Consider the following 18388-nt stretch of genomic DNA (forward strand, 5'->3'; position numbering starts at 1 on the left):
GGTTAGTTAAAAATACAATAATCTAAATCTCATGGTTTTAGGTGGGATTTGAAAGAATTTTACAGAAAATCATATGAATTTCCCTAAAATCTATCAAAATTCTAAATTTCCTAAATCTCATCAAATTCTCCAAAATCATGGTTTGAATACATCCCCTAAGTATATTTTAACAACAACCAAAAAAAAAACAGATTAGTCCAATACATCGTTATAAGAAACATTAAAAAGTAGTAGGCCAAAAAAATTATATTTTCACTTGGACCCCATTTTCATGGATATAATTTTAGTGGTCATTGGTCAATAAAACATCTGGCCAACCATTTCATTCGTAAACTAATAAATCTCTTCGATTGCTTGTTTGTTTTTTCTTTAGCAACATATTTTACAATTCTCATTACCATTACACTAATCAAATGGAGTAGTATAAGCCAATAAAGAGACAGAAGTCAACTCTGTTCAACCTTCAACGTGAGCTTAATATACTTACCTAACTACCATAATATTCTTTCTATACATTATTGTTATGTTTTATAAATTGACTACTATCAATCAGAAGCAAAATTTTGGTACGAGTCTCCTTCTCTCCAAAGAACAGCAACTTTTCTTTTGATTGACTATGCATTGCAATTAGATTACGACAGCACAATTATTTTTCTAAAGACCCAATTTCTCATTTTTTTTTTAAATCTCATTGACTTCAACGTTCTCTCAAGTCACTCCTTCCTCTTTTCTCCGGACAAAAAAACAGAGCAACAGAGGAGAGAGAGAGGGGAAAACAAAAAAAAAAAAGATGAAGAATTCACACTTCATACAAGAAGCTTGCTTCAATGGCTGCTGTTCATCACCATTCTCATCTCATTCAGTATCTGAGAAACCAGAAGAGCTCGAGTTCTCAGTAATCACAACAGGAGCTTCTTTACTAACTCGAGACACCAAATTCACGAGCCAAGAATCTCTTCCACGTCTCCGTACATCTTTCTACGATCTCATCACAGCTTTCCCAGATTACTTGCAGACGAATCAAGCCGACCATCTCCGATCTACTGATTACCAAAACCTCTCTTCCTCTCCCCATGTGTTTGGTCAGCAACAACCTTTGTTCTCTTACTCCCAGTTTCGCCGAATCTCAGAATCAGAGTCCGATTTGAATCCTCCTTCTCTACTTAACTTGTCTTGCAAGCAAGTCGGTTCCGGTAAAGAACTGATAACATTTGCGAGCGAAGAAGAATCTCAGTTTCAGTTGAGGATGAGGAGAAGACTCACAGGTTTTATGAATCTTGAAGAATCCGAATATCATATGATTCTAACTCAAGACCGTTCCTCTGCTTTCAAGATTGTAGCAGAACTCTACTCTTTCAAAACAAATCCTAACCTTCTCACTGTCTACAACTACGAAGACGAAGCAGTAGAAGAAATGATTAGAATCTCAGAGAAAAAGGGTGTAAAGCCCGAATCTGCCGAGTTTTCATGGCCGAGCACTGAAATCAACTCGGAGAAGTTGAAGAGACGAATCACGAGAGGGAAGAGAAGAGGGGGAGGCAAAAGAGGGCTCTTTGTGTTTCCACTTCAATCTCTAGTAACAGGAGCTTCGTATTCTTACTCATGGATGAGTCTAGCTCACGAAAACGAATGGCATGTGTTGCTAGACACCTCTGCTTTAGGTTCTAAAGACATGGAGACTTTAGGGCTTTCTCTGTTCCAACCAGATTTCCTCATCTGTTCTTTTACAGAGATTTTAGGTCAAGACGATCCTTCCGGTTTCGGTTGCTTGTTCGTTAAGAAATCTAGCTCTCCAGCTTTGTCGGAAGAACCAACAAATCCGGCGAATCTCACGGCCGTAAAAGCAGAACCATCTCGGAAATGGAAAACAGAGTATTCTGAACAAAATGACGAAACTACCCATGTGGACCACAAAGCGGCGTCTACTTCTGGTGGCAATGAGATAATCGAAATCGGATCATCATCGAATGAACAAGATAATAAAGCAATGATTGAGTTTCGAGGATTGGATCACGCAGATTCTTTGGGACTAATACTAATCAGTAGAAGGTCAAAGTCGTTGACTTTATGGCTTATACGAGCCTTGATGACTCTTCAACATCCAGGCTCTCATCAAAATGAGATGCCTTTAGTCAAAATCTACGGACCAAAGACGAAACTGAGTCGAGGGTCGTCGATTTCGTTCAACGTTTTCGACTGGCAAGGTGAAAAGGTTGATCCTTTGGTGGTGGAGAGGCTTGCGGAGAGGGAGAAGGTTGGTTTGCGATGTGCGTATTTGCACAAGATTAGGATTGGGAACAAGAGAAGAAGCGATGAAGCTATGAGTTTGAGATTGTCGGTGGTGAGTGTTAGGTTAGGATTTATGACGAATTTTGAGGATGTTTTTAAGGTTTGGGAGTTTGTGTCTAGGTTCTTGGATGCTGATTTTGTTGAGAAAGAGAAGTGGAGAAAAAAAGCTCTTGAGAAAAAAACCAATGATTGATTATTGCGTTAATTTGTGTGAACCGTATAATCTTAATCCGCTTGGTTCAATTCTTAACCTATGGTTGAACATTTTCGGATTTGGATTTCGGTTTAGGCACTAAGCTAGATTTTTTTTCTTTGGGTTGGTTTAGTTTGTTTTATATTGGTGGGTACATATTCAACTTGGTTTCGGTTTGATTTGACAAAAACCAAAATCAAACGCACTTTTTTTTTTTTTTTTTTACTTTTAATAAAAGGTGAACAAATTAGTAACTTTTGAAAGATTTGAATACGTTACTTATAATTGACATTGCAGAAATTATTTAACAAAATATTTTAGATATAAAATTAAACCGAGCTAAAATATGAAATACTATTTGCTGTCAATCAAAACGTGTCCGACAAATGTATTACACTGTACTACTGTAGTTAAGGTAGTACGAGTACCTTAATTTTGGATACTATAGTTTTGTCCATGGACGAAGCTTGCCCAGAAAAGACGTTCTCAATAAGTGTTTGAGTTTGGATTGTGATATAACAACACAATATTAATACAAACCTATTATACATGTCATAACCCATATAAAAAAGTTTTAAAATTAACTAAAATCACATTAATAAACATAGGATTATCATAATTATTAATGAAGAAAAAATATCATATAAAAAATTAAGTAAGCAATATGCCAATATCAATATACAAAACTATCATCTACGATATTTACTTTTACTTGATTGCAAAACCTCCTTCAACAGAAAGGGCCTTGTAAAAGTAGAGTGGGCTTTTTAAATATTATATACAAGCCCACTAAAAACCGCGAGAGAGAACATCTAGAAGGTGTTTTAAAAAGCCGTTTAGGGTTCTTCTAATTTCTAAAACTTGTAAAAAATTCCGAAACATTTTCAAAATAAATTACACAAAACAGTTTTAGAGTTCTGATTATAATTTTCAATTTCAGATTAAAATCAACTGTCTTCTTCACTACGATTCTTCACGGCGACTGAGATTTTGAAATTACAAGGAAGAGAGAGTGACTAGAGTAGACCTAGAGGAATGAGCATCTTCTTCAATCAGCGGGAATTCTAATTTTTTTTTTGAAATCAATGGCGTCCGCTGACGACCTCCGTATTCTCTCACTCATCGACTCCTCCTCCGACGCCGGCGACGATGTCTTCTCCTCTTTCTCCGATTACCTTAAACCTTTCTCTACTCTATCATCAACAACTTCCCGGAATAAAAAACAAGACAGAGCAACCACCGTTCGAGCCCTAGCTAAGCAATTCCTTCCTTTCCTCAACAAATCGATGTCGCTGCTGCCGAAACGCCTCTCCGTCGCCAAATCTGATGACGGAGCTCGCGAATCCGCCTTGGGTTTGTTCCGTGTTTACGAGCTTTGCGTCGATTGCTTAGAGTTGGTCTCCGCGCAGTTAGCTTGTAAGCCTCATACGGTTCAGTCTCAGAGGCTGCGGATGATTTTTTGTCTCGATGTTTGGGGTTTGTATGAGAATGTGTATACTGAAGGGTTTACGGTTCTGGAGAAGCTTAAAGGCGGCTCTGATTTCAAATCCCGGAAGTGCCGGTTGTTACCTGAGGTTCAGGATGGTGAGGCGGAGCTGGCTTTGGTCGTTGTTGATGCGGTGAATGCCATCATTAAGGCTGTGGCGATGGGTCAGCACTTAGCAGATAAGCGGTGTAGGAAAGTACTTCTTTTGGTCGAGGAGGTTAGACCCTGGTTTAGGTCAGTTTGGGTTTATTTAACTTTCTCTTCTTTGATTATTAGATCAATGCTGCTTCCATTTTTGCACCAGTAAGTTGAATTTTTCTTTCAACCAGATAGCACAGCCTGAAATTTTGGTACTGTGTAGGGTCTTAGATGCTAAGGCGAGTGAAAAGTTGCAGAGAGGGATCATAACATATATGGGTAAATGTGCTGTTTCCTTGGTTAAAGAGGCTGAACATTTCGATGAGGATTTGGTGCTGTCTTTCTGCGACTTAACTGTGAAAGAACATTATAAGTCTGCATTGTCAAAAGATCGGATTTATAAGGTTGCTTTTGTCCTTTGATGTCTTTCTTTCTTGTTGCTCCTTTTCTTTTACATGCTGTCATCTAATAGCTAGTTAAATCTGTTCCCTGTTTCCAGTTTGCTCGCGAGGTGCTTTCTGTTCTGTTCGGATTGAAGTATAGAAAAATGTCAGTGACCATTGACATTTCAATGGCTTTGTTGCGCAGCTTAACTTGTCAATTTGAGGTTTGCACGATTTCCTTGCATCTTAATTATCTACCGTCTTGTGTACATCGAGTAACTATTTCCACGAATTTTTTTCCATACATTCTGGTGTGTCCTGCTCCTTTATCTGTTGCTAGATTGGATGACTTTAGGTTTCTGCTAGCTTCTCAGTTGATGTTCTACCGTAAACTTGCAATGCCTTATAACACTGCTTCTTTTTCAGGATGAAAGTAATGAGAATTTAATGGAATTTTATGACCTAGTCGCTTATTGCGCTCACAAGTTTCGAGCAGCAGGAGACATGTACTGTGCAAAAGTTTCAAATAAATTAAATGAGATGGCAGCTATTTTCGTAGAGGTAGTTTTACTCTCCTAGGCATGTAAACTTCCCTTAACTTATTCATGATTTATCCTGGTGTATGAGTTAAATTTACAAATTGACTGCTTGGCAGGCAATACCCCAACTTAATCTGGTTCTTAGACTGTATTCGACTGGGTTGTCCATCACGGTTTGCGATTCCAAGCTCGGAGAAAGTAAGGATAAAGATGCAACAAATGATTGGAAGATTCAAGCTTTGTTTGATGATGATGCCAGATGGCAAAGCTTAGCTTCTTTACTCGGCATGGTTGATAGTTACTCAGGTAAAGTGGGTAATCGGACTGGTTCATCATTGATTGGTGGAAATAAGAACTACAACAATAAAAGACATGATAGCTGTATAGACAGGAACGAGAAGACTTGTCGGCCAGAATACTTAGATGCCTTGAAATTCTTGTGCCAACCGCTTGCAGACTTGATATATTCAGTGAAAAGAAAAATTGTGTTGAAGAGAGAAATGCCCTGCGCTTCTGCTCATCTAACTACTATTCACGATGCCTTTCTCCAATTTTGTGATGGCTGTCTCTTCCTTCAAAGGTAAGGTGATCATTATCTGTCCCTTATGCTATATTCTGTAGCTTTTAGTCAGAGTCGTGCTGATCATCAGAAGATAGTTTTTGCTTATCACATAGTGAATATATTTGGGTGGATTTCAGAAGATAGTTCTTTTAAATTGTAGGTTTTATGCAACTGTAAAAGCATCTTTTTGTCACCAGTTTTTTCAATATATTGTTATCATGGTTATATGCAAAGCATTGGCAGGTGAGATGATGTCTAAATTTTCAGTGCACATAGAAAGTGGAAACTATATCAATTCTTTTGTGAAATCATCTTTTGTGGGTTGAATGCATCTCTCACATCTCTTGTGCCCACTTCTTAGATGCACGTCTGACAAGGGAGATAGAGAAACTGACAATAACAAAGTTTTGTTAAACGTGGCTATGGGTGCTTTCATTGTCTCATTGAGAACCCAGCTTAAAGTGGAGGTTTGGTATTAATGTGCAGTGCATACGAATCAATGGATTTTTTTTTTTGTTCAATTTCCTGAACATGCGATCAATCATAAATCTAACTTAGTAATCGAACATCTTTCTTTTCAGATCAGTGCCCATGTAGTTGAAGTTGTAATTGCCAGTCCATGGATCCGATCTCAAGAACTCAAGTATCTAATTGCGACGCTTTACAATATTGGTATCGTATTGTACAGAGATAAGGAGCTAAATAAGGTGGAGTACATGCTTTTTAGCGTCTTATAAATTTTTCTATGCAAACAAGACTAGAATAAAAAAACTGGTTTTGCTTTACTTGTGCGGACCTATGCATCTAAATGATACATTCTTTTACTTCTTTTCCTCATGGTACATTTTATAGAGTTAGTGTTCTACTTTGCAGGCTTGTGAGGCGCTTGAGCTGAATTCCAAGGCATCATGGAGATGTGTTGAACTACATTGTCAGATGTTTGTAAATCAGTCTAGTTCATCTGATACTGTCTTGTCAGAAGATGCCATTATGGATTTTGTGGGGGAAGCATGTAAGAGGTGTGCATTCTACCTGGATATACTCCAGCAATGTAGCAAATGTAAGATTAGACAGAGTATTGTTCATATTCTAGAAAATTGGTTGTCAGCTGAACATCTGATTAGAAGGTTACCAGGCCCTGAGGCAATTGTTAAGCAGTGGGTTAAGGTAAATTTTTGATGAAGTACATTTATACGAATTTTTGAAGTACAAGTATCTGAGTCTGTGCTATCAACAGATAGAACGGGAATGTTACACGAATCTGGATGCGGCTGATTCTTGTACAACTTTGTACTCACTGTTATTATCTTCTCCACAAAAGTCAAAGCGTGGTATCGGAAAAATCCTAGAGCAGGTTGGGATCCTAACAACCTTTCAGTTAATGTTTGAATAAAAGTTTGAGCATTTTCTAACTTGACGGGGAATGCTACTAGAAAGTCCGTTGGATACTTGATTGGTGAATGTACTTTACCTATAAAATTGGTAATCCTGATTTGTTTTTATTTTTATCTTCTCTTTTCTATAAATGCTTGCAGGAGCTTCTTGCCTATGAAAAAATGTTCTCATTAAGTTCAAATCTAGGTCAAGTAACGCGAATCACGATAGCAGATATCCTTTTGAACGATGTTTATGTCACTGAGGATATGCATACAGAGAGAGCAAGAATCTTAATATGGAAAGCACGAATGACAAGGACATCTGGAACTGAACATCTAAATGAGTGCATTGGTTTACTGTCAGAAGCAATCTCTATATTGGTATATGTCTTAGTACCTTCACAATTAATAGCTCATAATGGCTTGTATATTTAGTGAACAAATTTCGTATTGTCTGAAAGCAGGATGAGGTACATCATGGGCCAAACAAAGAGGGTACTCCATCTTCTCACATGTTACCTATTGCGTATTGCTTGAGGGCTTTCTGTACCCAGGAAGCTGAGCCAAACTCGAAGGTGCAAATGCGTATTGCATAGCTTCTAATCATTGACAGTTTATCTTTCAGTTGGTGAATTGTGTTTCACTGTTTACTTTATCTTTCTTGAAACATTTTGCCTCGTCCCTTTTGCGCAGAAAGTTTTTCAAGATATTAGAACTTCACTAAATCTCTGGCTGAGGATTCTTAGCCTAGATGATAGTGGGGACAGTCTACCGACAGACAACATAATTCCGTTACTGTATAATATGATTGATTTGATGTCAGTGAAGGTAACATTTTTCCTATTATCTAGCTGCACTATGTTTTTTGAGTGGCATACTTTATAGTGCGTTCTTCATATCTATCTGGCCATTGATACTTTTTTTCCATCTCCAGGGATGTACAGAGCTCCATCATCATATATACCAGCTGATTTTCAGATTGTTTAAGTGGAAGAATGTCAAATTGGAGGTCTGCCTTGCAATGCTGTGGGAATGTAGAAGGCTTAGTCATGCCTTATGCCTTTCCCCCATAAGTGATACCTTTATCCGTACCTTATCAGAGAATTGTGGTGACAAATCTACATGCATTAATTTCTGGATAGATTGCTTGAAAGATTCAAAAGCAAAGTTAATTGGGTTCCAGCAGAACTTCCATGATTTACATAATAATTTCTTGCGTGCCTCCAATAAAGATGAAGCCCCCTTTCAATCAGACATCACAACTGATGATATTAAAGATGCAGCTTCAGAACTCATTTCAAGTGTAAGAAAGTTAACTCATGTGAAGTTTTGTCCTCTCAAAACAATATCTATGGGGATCATCCAAATTTTGCTAATGAATGTCATTGCAGGCTTCACTCTCTGGTACTTCATCTTTTGTAGCTGCATATCTCTATTATGATCTCTGTGAAAGGCTCATATCATTTGGAAAACTTTCTGAGGTAACGTAGTTTATACATATATTACATCTATTGCCTCAAAAGTTTGATTGTGAATTACTGCCAGTTTCATTGTTATAATCTCTTGAGTTGATGGTCAACCATTTTCTCTTACAGGCTCTTTCATATGCAAAAGAAGCCTATAGGATACGGACTCTTATATTTCACCAGAAATTTAAGTATTCAGCTGAGAAGCAGTTCGAAAAACACAACGACGCTGGAAAAATATCAAAGATACGGACTTTTGGCATAAAAAACTTCCAAGTCTACGGATGGGTAGCAACTGATTTTTGGCCATGTGGAAGTTTTCTCTGGGACGTCAATTGCTGCTACCTAAGTCCTTGGAGTGTACTCCAATGTTATTTGGAAAGCACCCTTCAGGTTCTGTTTCTGTTCAAACTTTCTAGTCTAGCTGGGTCCCATCAGTTCTCTGTTTCTCAATTTGGTGTCAAATGTGCAGGTTGGAATTCTTAATGATCTAATAGGGAATGGACTGGAGGCAGAAACCAGTCTATCATGGGGAAAAGCCATTTCATGCTCGCAAAGTCTATTCCATTTTGCAGTTGCATTTTCTTCTGCCTTAGGTATGAAACTACTCCTTTATTCAATGGGTATAGTCTTTTCTTTTAGGTTTCCTTAATCATTTTGTTAATAAGCTGCTTGATTTGTTTTCTTTCTTCTTTAATTTCTCAAGGAAATCTTTACCACAAAAAGCAGTGTCTGGGTCTGGCAGAAAAGGAACTCCAAAATGCAAAGGAGATATTAATTGCTAATCAGCGAGATTTTTCGTGCGTCAAGTGCAAACTGAAGTTGGAAGTTACATTGGATAAACAACTTGGAGACATATCTCGGAAAAAAATTGATAGAGCTTCCCAGACAGATGGCTTCTTGCATGCTGAAAGCTTGTTTAGTACTGCCCTGGGAAAAGTCTGTTGCTCAGCATGGAAAAGCTGCATCAGATCACATGGGGAAGAAATTGCTGAGGAAATAGTGATTGATAGAAATGGAGGGGAAGTTTTAGGACATAAATTAAGTAAAACAAAACTCAATATAAAGGAGCCAACAGGAAACAGAGCCTCCAGAAGGGGTCGAAGAGCTATCCCAACTTGTTTGTCAAAGGACAAGGATTTGATATCTGAGCCAACGTCAAGGTTGACTCGATCTATGCGTCAGTCACTTAAAGAGCAATGCCAAAACCTTTCCAATGTGCCTGAAGTTATGTCAAATAACTCTAATTTCTGTGATAGATCTGATGGTACTAGGGGTGAAAGGGTGTTCTTGGACACAAAAAATGCAGTCCTTGGCTTTTGCATTTGCTACAAAGAAAAATGTCAGCAGTGCCTCTCCGAAGAGGCAACAGGATCTGGGTCTCTCAACAATTTAGTTAGTTTGAAATGGGAACTCTGCCATAGGAAGCTTGCGTCCTCAATACTTGTTAGCCTTGGTATGCTCTAATTCCTTATGCATCTGCTCACTCAAATAGTCAAATTGCATGCATGCATATGAAGTTAGCCTTTTGACATTTTCCTGTTGAAACAACCTAATAGCTTAATAGTTAATAGTTTAGATGACAACTGAGATCCAGTAACCTTTTGATTCATCCATTGTCGATAAAAAAAGTAATGGGTATGAAAACCCTTGAGTGAGTTTCGAGGCCAAATGAGTTTGATCATATTCTCCCTTTCCATGCTTTTGTTTTATGTTCTGACCATTCTCATGTAGTTCATGAAAATTGTGTTGGCTATTCATTTGTTTATTCTCTTAAAACACACACACATGGTATATACACGTCTCACATATGAATCTTTGCTAGAAGATGAGTATCTCTGCTTACAGTTTTAGTTTTCCAATTCAGGAAAATGTTTGGCAGACTCTGGTAGAGTTCATCTAGCTCATGAGGCTTTACTGCATAGTATCTCTGTTTTATTTAAAAGCAACTGGTCCAGCCACAACCAGCCTTCTGTCATTCAGCTGCTGGAGTTTATTAGGAAAGAAGTTGCAAGAGATGTATTCGCTGTTGATCGTGCAGTAATACTATACAACTTGTGCTGGTTGAATTTGCGGAATTACCACTGCAGGGAGAGTAGGTATGTGAGACATATATCGGTTGTATACCACTTGGCCATGTAAAACATCATATGCTAAATTGATTAGGTATACTCTTTAGAACTGTGTACTTATCATCCTTCTTAACCTTTTTACCTTTAATAGGTCTGTTTGCTGTGATCTGTCTCATATTCCTTTCACAAAACTGGTGTCATGGTTAATGTTAGCATTTGTACTCAGCAGAGAGGTTCCAATATTATTTCAAAAGGTAAAAGCTTGGGTTGTTCAACAGTAACCTGTCCTTGCCTATTTTGCTTCAATCTTAAAATCATTGTTGTTTGGTATAAAACTGTTTTTTTTGTCCCTCATAGGTTTCAAGATTGCTTGCCTCTTTATATCTGCTTTCTTCATCGAGTGCTGAATTCTCATTCGAATATGATGGAAATGAGCTATCAGCAAGTCATTGGGTCTCATTTTTCCATCAAGCCTCGCTTGGTACCCATATCAGTTACCATTTCATTTCAAGTCTGAGCGGAAAACACAAATCACGGTGCCTCTCAAATAAAGAGGTAACTGAAGTAGGTCGGATAAGTTTTTTCAGCTTCTCAATTTGTGGATTGACCTCGGTGTTATTGATGATATTTTGACGTAGTTATTGATTGCTTTTTTCAAAGTAGGTGTTTCATCTTCTATCTGACAGCTTTTATTTTCAGTGCACAGAGGCTACTTGCTCGAGCTGCATGGTTCCTGAGGATTTGGACTTACCCAGGTATAAGATAATTTAACTTAAGCAACCAGACATGCTTTATAATTTTCTGTTGGCTGACTCTGTATCTCCTTACTCGCCATTGTAGGCTTGCTCCTGAGCGTACTGAAGATCTTGTACAATTTGCTAGAGAATTTTTCATCAATCTTCCAAGCTCTACAATCATCTGCATTAGTTTGCTTGGAGGTGCTTTAAACCAACTGTTACAGGAGCTAATGCACATTCGTTCACCTGTTTGTGCCTGGGTGCTCATATCACGCCTAAACCCAGAAAGCCAACCGGTTGCCACACTTCTACCTGTAGATTCGATTTTAGAAGGTAATATGAACTCCATATTTGTTGATCAATGGTGTTTATATTTTGTACTCACGATCTCATTGATTCACTAGACATGTCAGATGACAGTGCAAATCTTAGCTCTACGAAAGCGACTCAAGTCGAGAGTTTAAAAGGGCCCTGGCTTTGTCCATGGGGTGCCACCGTGGTTGATGAGGTAGCTCCAGCATTTAAATCAATATTGGAGGAAAGCTACGCATCATCTTCTACTCCTAGAGAAGACACAACAGAGAGTAGATGTCTGTGGTGGAAAAAGAGAAAGAAACTTGATCATCGCCTGGGAATATTTCTAAGGTATGATGGCTCTCTTTTTATAACACGTGCACATATCTGTCTATTTTACAATTAAAGGACTTTGTTTTGATCCATCTTCTGAATCGAAAACTGGGTAAGGGTCTGCATGTGTGTAAACAACATCAGATAACCATTTTTTTGTTCTAGGAATCTAGAAGCTTCCTGGCTGGGTCCCTGGAGGTGTCTGCTTCTTGGAGAATGGTCGAACTACAAATTGCCTGACTCAGTGCAGAAAAAGCTGGTAAATAATCTCAAGTCCAAGTGCAAAATGGAAGTAAATGAGATGCTTTTGAAAGTTATTCTTGGTGGTGGTACGGAAAACTTAAAAGGAGAAGCATGTGTTGCTCAGCTTTCTTTAAGAAATGGTTGCTATGTGGGTAGAGGGGGATATCTTTACGAAGAAGATAGCTGTAAAACTCCTACTGCTGCATCTAATATATCTGAAAGTAGACATGAATTGGCCTTAAAACTGATCCATGACGCAGCAGCCAAACTAGGGCAACAAGACGAACATGAAAACAGAGAACCTATCATTCTTGTGTTAGATCCCGAGGTTCAGGTTCGTCAATTATATCCTTATCATTTTCCTGCACATGAATTAGAAAGTTTGACTAGTTGGTTTATCCATCGCGATTCTTGATGAAAAACATAGATCCTTTTCGTGAAGACTGCTGCTAATTCTTGCATGATATAAAATATTGGATTCGATGAATATGAAATTTTAAGCTATTGGTTTTCAGGTTGATCTGATGTTTAAGCTGTTAATGCAAATTTAACTAACCTTCTGATTTTGCTTAGATGCTTCCTTGGGAGAATATTCCAATACTAAGGAAACAAGAGGTGTACCGCATGCCTTCTGTAGGTTGCATATCTGCTGTGCTAAAGAAGCGCAGTCTCCAAGGAGAGCCAGCAAGACCTCATCTTGATTCCTTCCCCCTTATAGATCCGCTAGATTCATTTTACTTGTTGAATCCTGGTGGTGATCTCCCCGAAACACAAGACATGTTTGAGAGTTGGTTCAGAGATCAAAACTTTGAGGTAACATACAAAAGCATACTTATACCAAACCTTATTGTGATGCTTTGTTTTCAAACTTCCATGATTGTGTATACTTTCAGGGGAAAGCTGGATCAGAACCAAGTGCTACAGAGTTGACAGAAGCATTAGAAAATCATGATCTCTTTCTTTACTTTGGTCATGGAAGTGGTATGATTCTTCTAGCACTTTGGATTTATTAACCGTTTTTGGTGCAATCTTCGTTTACTTGAGATTGATTTCTAAAAGATCCTCTACCTTTCATGATACGGCAGGAGCACAGTATATACCGAAGCGTGAAATAGAGAAGCTAGATAACTGTTCTGCAACTTTCTTAATGGGATGCAGTAGTGGTTCACTATGGCTAAAAGGCAGTTACATTCCAGAAGGCATACCACTCTCATATCTCCTAGGTGGATCTCCAGCCATTGTGGCGACTTTATGGGACGTAACAGACCGAGACATTGATCGGTTTGGGAAAGCGTTGTTGGAAGCATGGTTGCAAGAGAGGTCAGATTCCTCATCAGAGGGTGGGTGTAGCCAGTGTGAGTCATTAGCTAATGAACTCGCAGCCATGAATCTAAAAGGAAACAACACCACCAAGAAGTCAAGGAAACCTTCTTCGCGGAACAAGCCAGCTCCATCAAATGTTGATGATGGGTCAGGGAAGAAGATTGAGTGCAACCACAAGCAGAGACGTAAAATCGGTTCATTTATAGCCGCAGCTCGAGATGCGTGCACCTTGCAACACTTGATTGGGGCTGCACCGGTCTGTTATGGTGTACCAACAGGTATCACAAGGAAAAAAGGAATCGATTCTCTTCTTCCTTCTTCATCGTGTTAGTTTGGTTAGAGAGCATTTCCTAATAAGTCCGTTCTTAACTTGGAATCCTCATTGTCTGGTCATATAACGATTTTGAGGGATATATATTTAGGAGTTAGGACTTTTAAATCATAGGATCATATGACAACACAAGAGAAGAGAAGAAAAGAGACTCTAGAGATATATGTATTCATCCCTTCTTTTATATAACAAATTGTAAAAAGAAATCACATGGTGCACATCCTTCGAATTTTATGTTATAAAAGTGTTAGTAATTTACGATCAATATCTGCGTATTTCAGACATTACTTGTTCATGTTATATCATCATTTTGACATGAATATAATTTTTGTTTTCTATCTTTGCATAAAGGAAAGAGGGCATTCCAAACTGTTAACAGAACTGATTCCACTGTAAAAAAGTATTCTCAAACATATATAAACCGATTCTATTTTAATTGAATAATTTACATCTGTAAGACTAACATACTAACATATGACCAAAATAAATTACAAAAGAGAAACAAACCATCAAATTCAAAAAGCTCTGATTGCTGGTTACTCTTAAAACATTTATGTAAAGCCAATAAAATAAAAAAAAGCTGTAGTAAGATAAAGAAAGACATACGCAGAAGTGGTAAGGGGACAATGCTTCATGAGTTATATTACAGGATTCTCCATTTGCCATATTAGGAATTCTTTCAATCTTTGTAATGAAGAAGATATGTGCTTGAGGGTTGTTACTGGTACCTGAAGAGATATATCACACAATTATTACACATCCTATCCATCCTTTAAACTGTTTCACTTAATTTGACACAGTTTCAATTGTAAAAGATGTACCATTTACACTAACATCTGGTGGTTTCAAATAAATTTTGAGTGTTTTTGCGATTACAGTATTATGATTTTTTCTTGATTGGTATTGCAGTCGTCCCATATATTTACCCAAGAGTAAATCGTATTGGGTGCATGGTTACTGCTTTCACTCTTTTTAAGCTATATTTCTGTCACCATGCTATACATAATGTGGTGTGAATTTGGTTAAATGTTTTCATCATCGATATTGTATTCAGTAAAAACGCATATAAACAATATGCTTTTACCTTTTCCTTTTGTTAGGTCTTGTTACATTTTACTTTTTTTGGCATCTTACTTTTGAGGTAATTCTTCTTAAAGGTTTTGAAAGGGTATAGCTGTTTGGTACACAAGAGCATACTGCAGAAGAGGTCCTCGGTCATGTTCATGGACAAACATAACAAAGGACAAATAGAAGTGGGGAAACAAAAGAAAGATAAAATGGCATAAAGGTTTCTCTCTTTTTATATGTTGGGGAAAGCCATCAGAATGTACATGTGCTATTATAGAACTAACAGAGTATATATGATAATGAGTTCTGTTTCTATATTTTTCTCTACACTTTTATACGAAAGTTTTATATTCTGAGATGATATATCAGGACTTGCAAGTATTAAAGTCACCTATACCTCTGATCCAGTCTCTCCAGCCCAAATTTGACGTTGCAACTCCTTCGCCACTTGAAGATCCAGACTGCCATTAAAAACGAAAAAAGACTAAGAATCTTAAAAAGATTATGATGTAGAATTAAAGGGTGAAATAGTCTAAACAGATTGGCTTTTAAGTCCTCAGAGATCAGAAAGTATAAAGTAAGAGATATTTACTCATCATCATCACTGTCTTCACTGTTGATTCCGGGGATAACATTCTGAGAAAGACAAAAAAAAAGATCTAAATTAGTAAAAGCCATGTTCTATTATAGCAAAAAACAGAAGCAGGAGGAGTTCATACCTCAGTTTTAGTAATTGCGTGATGTTGATCCCATTTTCGGCTTGTGCAACTGTCACGGTTGAAGACATAGAAGTTACCAGTCATGAAGACAGAGTCGCCATTGATCTGAAAACCAAACCAAACCATTTGCAATCAGGAGACTTTGAAAATAGCAAAAATTCATCTTCTATTTACAAGGACAGCTTAATACATAATTCTCAAATACCTGACTTAATCTCTCCCAAACCAAGTCTTGCTCCATCAGATAGCCTTGATCAGAAACCAAAGTAAAGAGTTTTTCATCATGCTGCAAAATGAGAGAGCAAAAGAAAATATCGAAATTAGAATTAACCTTCTAAGATATTATGTATGAACTGTTGAAATCACTTTGGGAAATCACTTCCTGATTATCGATTCAAAAGACCGGTAACAAAAAAAAAACACTAAATCTTAACATATAAGTAAATAACCTTTATCATGGTAGAGAAGTGATCGTTGCGGTACAAGACACAAAGTTCATCTTCGTTAAGCTCATCTTCCAAGTTAAAGAGCCTAAAGGAAATGGAAGATCAATAATTATTAAGATATAACCAGTCTTACCCAATGATAGAAAATCTTGGTAAGCAAACAACACAATCACGCACCCATCCCAAGTTAACTGACTGGCATTATCTTCCAAGAATTTTTTGATCACTTCACCTGAAAATTCAACCATGGTGAAGTTTTCTTGATCAACTTAGGAAATGTATGGAGTTATCTTTATCCACAATAGATATGAAAATGCATGTGTGTGATGAGCTTACCCTCATTTACATCTGAGGATTCAGACACAGCCTCCTCTGCTTCATTTGCGTCTCTGTTAGTATCAACACCAAGCGCTTCCTTTTCAGATAATGTCAAGGCTCTTAACAAGGCTTCTTCTTCTTCAATATCTCCCTTTCCCAATCTACCATGCTCTGCAGACGCAGTAACCGACACAGGAAAATCAACAGAGCATTCCTCACTACTTTTACAGCTTGGAGCCTTAACAGTTTGTGTATCCAAGGCAGTAAGCTCAGTCATCAAAGCATCATAAGTTCTGCCTCCAATTGCAGTAGCGATTTCCGAATCCTGGAGGTATAAGCAGAGGAAAAGCAATCATATATTGAAAACTATTCCAAAACTACAAATATTGAAAGATAATAAAAACAATCAATATGATGCACCTGAGGATCAACTATCCATCCATGATACAAAGGAATACCAAGTGTTGCAAATAAAGCAAGCTCAGGTGTAACCACAAAACCCTTAATGCTGCAAACAAGTAAAAAAACATTATGATATAGACATTATAATGAAACAAAAAGTTGTAACATATTAACAAAAAAAAAAAAAAAAAAAAGGATTAACCTCTCGAAATTAATATCGACATTTATTCCATCAGCAAGGCGTCTGAGGAGCTCAACATCAATACACTCATAATCATTTCTCTGCCATGAGAAACAAAACTAGAAGTTAATCCTCTCATTCAACACTGTTCTGAGGCTAATGAAACATAAACAGGAAAGAAGTGAAGAAAAAAGTCAAGGATTATTACTTCACAGAGTACGTCGGCCACATGATTCAGCAAATCATCTTGAGATACATCAACAATGCCAAGACCTAGATTCATTTCTTCTCTCAAGATAAGAACATTACCTGTAAAACAAAACAATTCTTAATAACAGTCACAAACAAGAACTTGTAAACAGAAGAACAACGACGATGAACACAAAAAAAAAACTCACGGATCTAATCCAAGAAACGACTACTAAAACATCAATTTCACCCCTAATCAAAAACCTACATTCTCCAATTCCGTTCTCCTAATCAAAGATTCAAAAACCCTAGCGAGAGATTAAATCGAGAGAAGATATATGAACGTACAAATGGAAATGAGAGGACATGGTCCGTTCTTGTCTTGGAGAATGATACGCTTCGATCGTCCACGATACACAATCTCCTTCGTCTTGTAAAAGACTTGCCTCGGAGTTTCGTTCTTCTTCTTCAGTTGCGATTCCTGATTCGTCTTCTTCATCTCTTCCGCGGGAGGAGGAGGATCCGATTTCGGAGAAGCAGGAGGAGAATGATAGATCGCCATTGAAGAAGACGGAGAAAGGTTCACGACGACGATGATCACCTCGAATTCGAGAAGTGCGTCTTTGAGATTTTTAATCGTCTAGTCAAAATCGAAGAAGAAACAATTTTTTCTCCAAAGAAGGAAAGCAAGAAAGTGAGCATTTGGGAGTCTGACTTTGGCTTATTTAATATATAAAAGAGCATATGTATTGGGTGGGCGACGAGGAAAAGCAAAAAAATTGATCTTGAAGTAAACCAAACCGGAACTAAATCAAACCGTAATTAGTATGGTTTTTCTAAACCGGAGTTTTGTGACGGTTTTAAAAGATTACCCGTACGTATCTCTTGGCTCCATAAAGATGACGCGTATAAATTCAATTTTTTTCACTACTTAATGAACTACACATACAATTTTTTTCACTACTTAATGAACTACACACGTAGGCGAATATTTGAACTGATAGTGGCCTGATAAAAAATGCTAACGATGGATTTTTAGAGATCAATCAATATTTGAGGAGCTCCAGTAATTACATAATAGAGTTTATAAATTTTATGAGATTAATTAACCACGATAAATCCCTTTATAACTTTTCGAGTAATATATATATATATATATAATCTCAACCATAATAATAAATTAGCTCTTAGCTAAGATCATACTCTCTCTGTCCCTCAAATATTGATGTTTGAGGGATTTCACACAAATTAAAAAATAATGATTATTAATTTTAAATATAATAAAGTTTTCTTATTAAAA

General features: G+C 37.4%; 3 protein-coding genes across 16 annotated transcripts; 2 read left to right on the forward strand and 1 right to left on the reverse strand.

Moving 5' to 3' along the window:
- Positions 1-570: 570 nt before the first annotated feature.
- On the forward strand, positions 571-2738 carry LOC104718006 (uncharacterized). Its single transcript, XM_010435658.2, has one exon. It carries the CDS (start codon positions 791-793, stop codon positions 2480-2482), a length of 1692 nt encoding a protein of 563 aa, XP_010433960.1. The 5' UTR covers positions 571-790; the 3' UTR covers positions 2483-2738.
- A 607-nt stretch (positions 2739-3345) lies between these two features.
- Positions 3346-14030, forward strand: LOC104718008 (separase). Of its 12 annotated transcripts, XM_087469356.1 has the most exons (29): positions 3406-4202; positions 4330-4510; positions 4606-4713; positions 4916-5050; positions 5145-5334; positions 5416-5608; positions 5952-6057; positions 6172-6297; positions 6464-6609; positions 6699-6757; positions 6828-6944; positions 7126-7347; positions 7431-7541; positions 7660-7794; positions 7901-8269; positions 8358-8447; positions 8562-8825; positions 8905-9028; positions 9139-9888; positions 10300-10531; positions 10656-10758; positions 10862-11059; positions 11204-11259; positions 11345-11574; positions 11646-11886; positions 12034-12445; positions 12685-12924; positions 13005-13092; positions 13197-14030. In XM_087469356.1, the coding sequence occupies exons 9-29, from the start codon at positions 6573-6575 to the stop codon at positions 13763-13765; spliced, it is 4647 nt and encodes a 1548-aa protein (XP_087325482.1). In that variant the 5' UTR covers positions 3406-4202; positions 4330-4510; positions 4606-4713; positions 4916-5050; positions 5145-5334; positions 5416-5608; positions 5952-6057; positions 6172-6297; positions 6464-6572; the 3' UTR covers positions 13766-14030. The 12 variants fall into 12 exon arrangements, 10 of the variants coding, with proteins under 10 accessions (XP_087325477.1, XP_087325478.1, XP_087325479.1 ...); XM_087469351.1 differs by having other exon boundaries at positions 3346-4202; positions 5145-5608; positions 6464-6650; positions 6726-6757; XM_087469352.1 differs by having other exon boundaries at positions 3346-4202; positions 6464-6757.
- Positions 14031-14135: 105 nt separating this feature from the next.
- Positions 14136-17834, reverse strand: LOC104718009 (uncharacterized). Of its 3 annotated transcripts, XM_087469359.1 has the most exons (12): positions 17437-17834; positions 17108-17208; positions 16921-17000; positions 16737-16824; positions 16335-16641; positions 16176-16230; positions 16002-16083; positions 15758-15838; positions 15553-15657; positions 15426-15469; positions 15231-15294; positions 14136-14493 (listed from the first exon to the last, which is right to left on the reverse strand). In XM_087469359.1, the coding sequence occupies exons 1-12, from the start codon at positions 17648-17650 to the stop codon at positions 14404-14406; spliced, it is 1311 nt and encodes a 436-aa protein (XP_087325485.1). In that variant the 5' UTR covers positions 17651-17834; the 3' UTR covers positions 14136-14403. The 3 variants fall into 3 exon arrangements, 1 of the variants encoding a protein (XP_087325485.1); XR_015568577.1 differs by lacking the exon at positions 16002-16083 and having other exon boundaries at positions 16132-16230; positions 17437-17806; XR_015568576.1 differs by lacking the exons at positions 14136-14493; positions 16002-16083 and having other exon boundaries at positions 15044-15294; positions 16132-16230; positions 17437-17806.
- Between the last annotated feature and the right edge of the window lie 554 nt (positions 17835-18388).

The sequence above is a fragment of the Camelina sativa genome, chromosome 10 (genome assembly GCF_030686135.1).
Source record: "Camelina sativa cultivar CO46 ecotype springtype chromosome 10, ASM3068613v1".
NCBI lineage: Eukaryota > Viridiplantae > Streptophyta > Magnoliopsida > Brassicales > Brassicaceae > Camelina > Camelina sativa.